Raw genomic sequence first — 2,614 nt, forward strand, 5'->3', positions numbered from 1 at the left:
GGTTTCTACATTTTAGGTTCATTTAGGCGTTAATAAACAGAGGAGCGATCATAGCGCTCTGCATCAGCAGTGCTGTGTCTGTCTCCCTGCCAGCTCCCAGATCAGCTTCTCTGATTGGTTGATGTGGCGCATCCAGCAGCTAAAGTTACATTTTTCCAACTTCAGGCGCTGCTGCTTGTGCAGCACATGATGCACGTCAGATGCTGAGAAGCTCGTGAGGCGCTGCTTCAGCTGCAGGACCTTTTGCTCAGCCTTGATGCTCGTCAACCATTGATTTTGCATGTAAACTAGCTGCTTCTGCTGCCTTTGCAGCGTGCGGGCTGAACGTAGCATAAGGCTGTAGACCTATTAGACCAGAATCCTCCATGTTAGTTTCCTTCCCCTAATGACTGAAGGCTGCCAGGAGTCCAGACTTCTAACCACATTGACTCCATGAATGATGAAGCAGTCAGAGGTAGGAGCAACGATCTGGGCCGTCTGAGCTGCAGAGCTGGAAATGCTAACGGTTGGAGAGGGTCTCTATGCAGACCTTCAATTTTCTGAATCTGGACTGGCCACCTCTGGTTATTTGGTGCTGAAATCAGAGGAATCCTGATCAGAATGAATGAGGGGATTAATTTTCACAAGTTCTGCTCCTGAATGAAACAAGTTCAGGCAGTAAACCAACATCTGATCTGATTGTTTGGATCAGAACATCTGCTGCTGCGGACCTGCTGTAGGGACGGGCTCCGCAGACTCCAGGATAACTGGGCTGGGTGGTGTGGATGGAGGAGGCGTGGCTGCAGGGGGGCTCTCTCTGCTGGGCTGGGGCCCACTGGGTGGAGGCGTTGGGACCGGAGTGGGAACCAGTGGGGCCGGCGGCTGCTAAGAAACACGGCGAGGTCAGACAGAAGCTGGTGGGTGGTCAGAGAGCTGAGGGATTTTCTTTACCTCCGTTTCCTCGTTACGCTGTGATTCAGCTGCTTCCACTTCTGGCTCTGGAGCCGCATCTGTGCGGTTCAGCATCTGGGCCACAGTTTCACTCAGAACCTCGTTAACCAGCTGCCTAATTAACGCCGAGTCCACGGACATGTTGGAGTCTACAAAGAGTTGCAGACCTCCTCCTCCTGCCGCTTCCACTGCAGACGAGACGGACATGAGAAGTTCTGCACAAGTTCTGAAATAAAGGGCAAGAAGAGTTTGGTCCAAACTACCGATGTCTGACGTGAGACTCTGCTCCTCCAGCTCCGATTGGTCCGTGGAGTCATTCTGGGCGGGATCAGGTGGGGGCCGGGAGTACATGTCAGCAATCATCCTAGACATCAGCTGCTGCTCCACCCTAAACAGAACAACAGGAGCAGAGTCACACAGAGCAGAATCAGCAGAACCCACAGAGGTGAAGCCCAGACCCAGTCGCACCATTCCACCAGCCGGTCCTCCAAGACATCCCGCCGAGGGCCGCTGGTAACCGCAGGGGCCCCTTTCTCAGCACGGCGGGGGGAGGGGGCTCTAGGTGGGAAGGCGGGGCTGTGGTACCGGACCGGACCTGGAGACGGGCGTCCCTCCAACACCACGGCCTCCTCTCCCACCTCACTGTTCTCTTCCTGGAGAGGAGAACCTTTTAACCACCTTCCCCAGATTAAAAGTTGTTTTCTCCATAAAAAAAAAAAAAAAAAAAACTTCTGCACTGCAAAAACGATCTAGAAATAAGTAAAAATATCTTAAATTAAGTGTATTTACTCTTAATCTAACCAGGTAAATAAGATGATTTGCCAATGAAATTAAAAACTTCAATAAGACAACGCAATTTTTTTATTATTATTTTAATTATTTTTTTAGTTTTAATTTTTTTATGTAAAGGATCTTGTTCCATTGGCAAAGAATGGAACAATTCCCAATTTCAAGACAAAATGCACTTATTTTAAGAAGAAATAACTGAAAATCACAGAAAGGATTCGCTGTGAGCAGAACCAAACTTTCTGTTTTTGAGCTCTATTTCACAGGGGCGGAGCTAATGATGGGGGCCCGGGGTGATCATGGCCCCCCTTAGCCAATCACTGGCCACCCCTGTGGATATTTTTAACTAGTTCCCCTCTGAACAGAAAGTTATGAACATCTGCAGTCATCTAAGAGTCATCGATGTCATTTAGATAAATAACGCTTCAAATTGGGCGTAAATCAAAGATATCTGCGTCATACCTGCGACACACTGCTGCGGGAGGATAACCAGCCATTAAGTCCATGTAATGTAGGTATTAGTTTAAATAAATATCAATAATATTCAGAACAGTTATTTTTAAAAATATAGTTAACATTTTTCCACAAATCCAAGTAAAAACTGAAAACAAATACATGTTCACCCCAGAATTCAAAGCTGAAAGAAATCTAGTCCATTTTTAATATTTGAGATCAATACTGATTGGAGAACAGTAGATTGACTCTGAGGATCTGGCGCCTTTCCGCTTTTGAACGCCCCTTGATGTACATTGGTCCCTGCCTGGGCACCGCTATGACAATTTTCTGGCTACGCCGCTGCTATTCTAACCCTTCAGACTCCACAAAAAAAAGCTCTGTGAGGGTGAACTTCTCTAGCCTGGGTGCCATTCCGAACTTAGTCCCGCCCACAACGTTTGAG

General features: G+C 47.7%; 1 protein-coding gene across 1 annotated transcript in view; it reads right to left on the reverse strand.

Annotated features, from left to right (window-relative positions):
• Positions 1-2,614, reverse strand: part of kiaa0586 (KIAA0586 ortholog) — a 19,389-nt gene that overhangs the window by 10,142 nt on the left and 6,633 nt on the right. The window contains exons 6-9 of the mRNA XM_015374927.1: positions 1,399-1,583; positions 1,194-1,318; positions 931-1,118; positions 711-864 (exon numbers count right to left, since the gene is read on the reverse strand). Of these exons, the coding sequence (XP_015230413.1) occupies positions 711-864; positions 931-1,118; positions 1,194-1,318; positions 1,399-1,583 (652 nt within the window). The remainder of the gene's footprint in view (positions 1-710; positions 865-930; positions 1,119-1,193; positions 1,319-1,398; positions 1,584-2,614) is intronic.

Source organism: Cyprinodon variegatus, unplaced genomic scaffold (genome assembly GCF_000732505.1).
Source record: "Cyprinodon variegatus isolate N-32 unplaced genomic scaffold, C_variegatus-1.0 Scaffold110, whole genome shotgun sequence".
Lineage (NCBI taxonomy): Eukaryota > Metazoa > Chordata > Actinopteri > Cyprinodontiformes > Cyprinodontidae > Cyprinodon > Cyprinodon variegatus.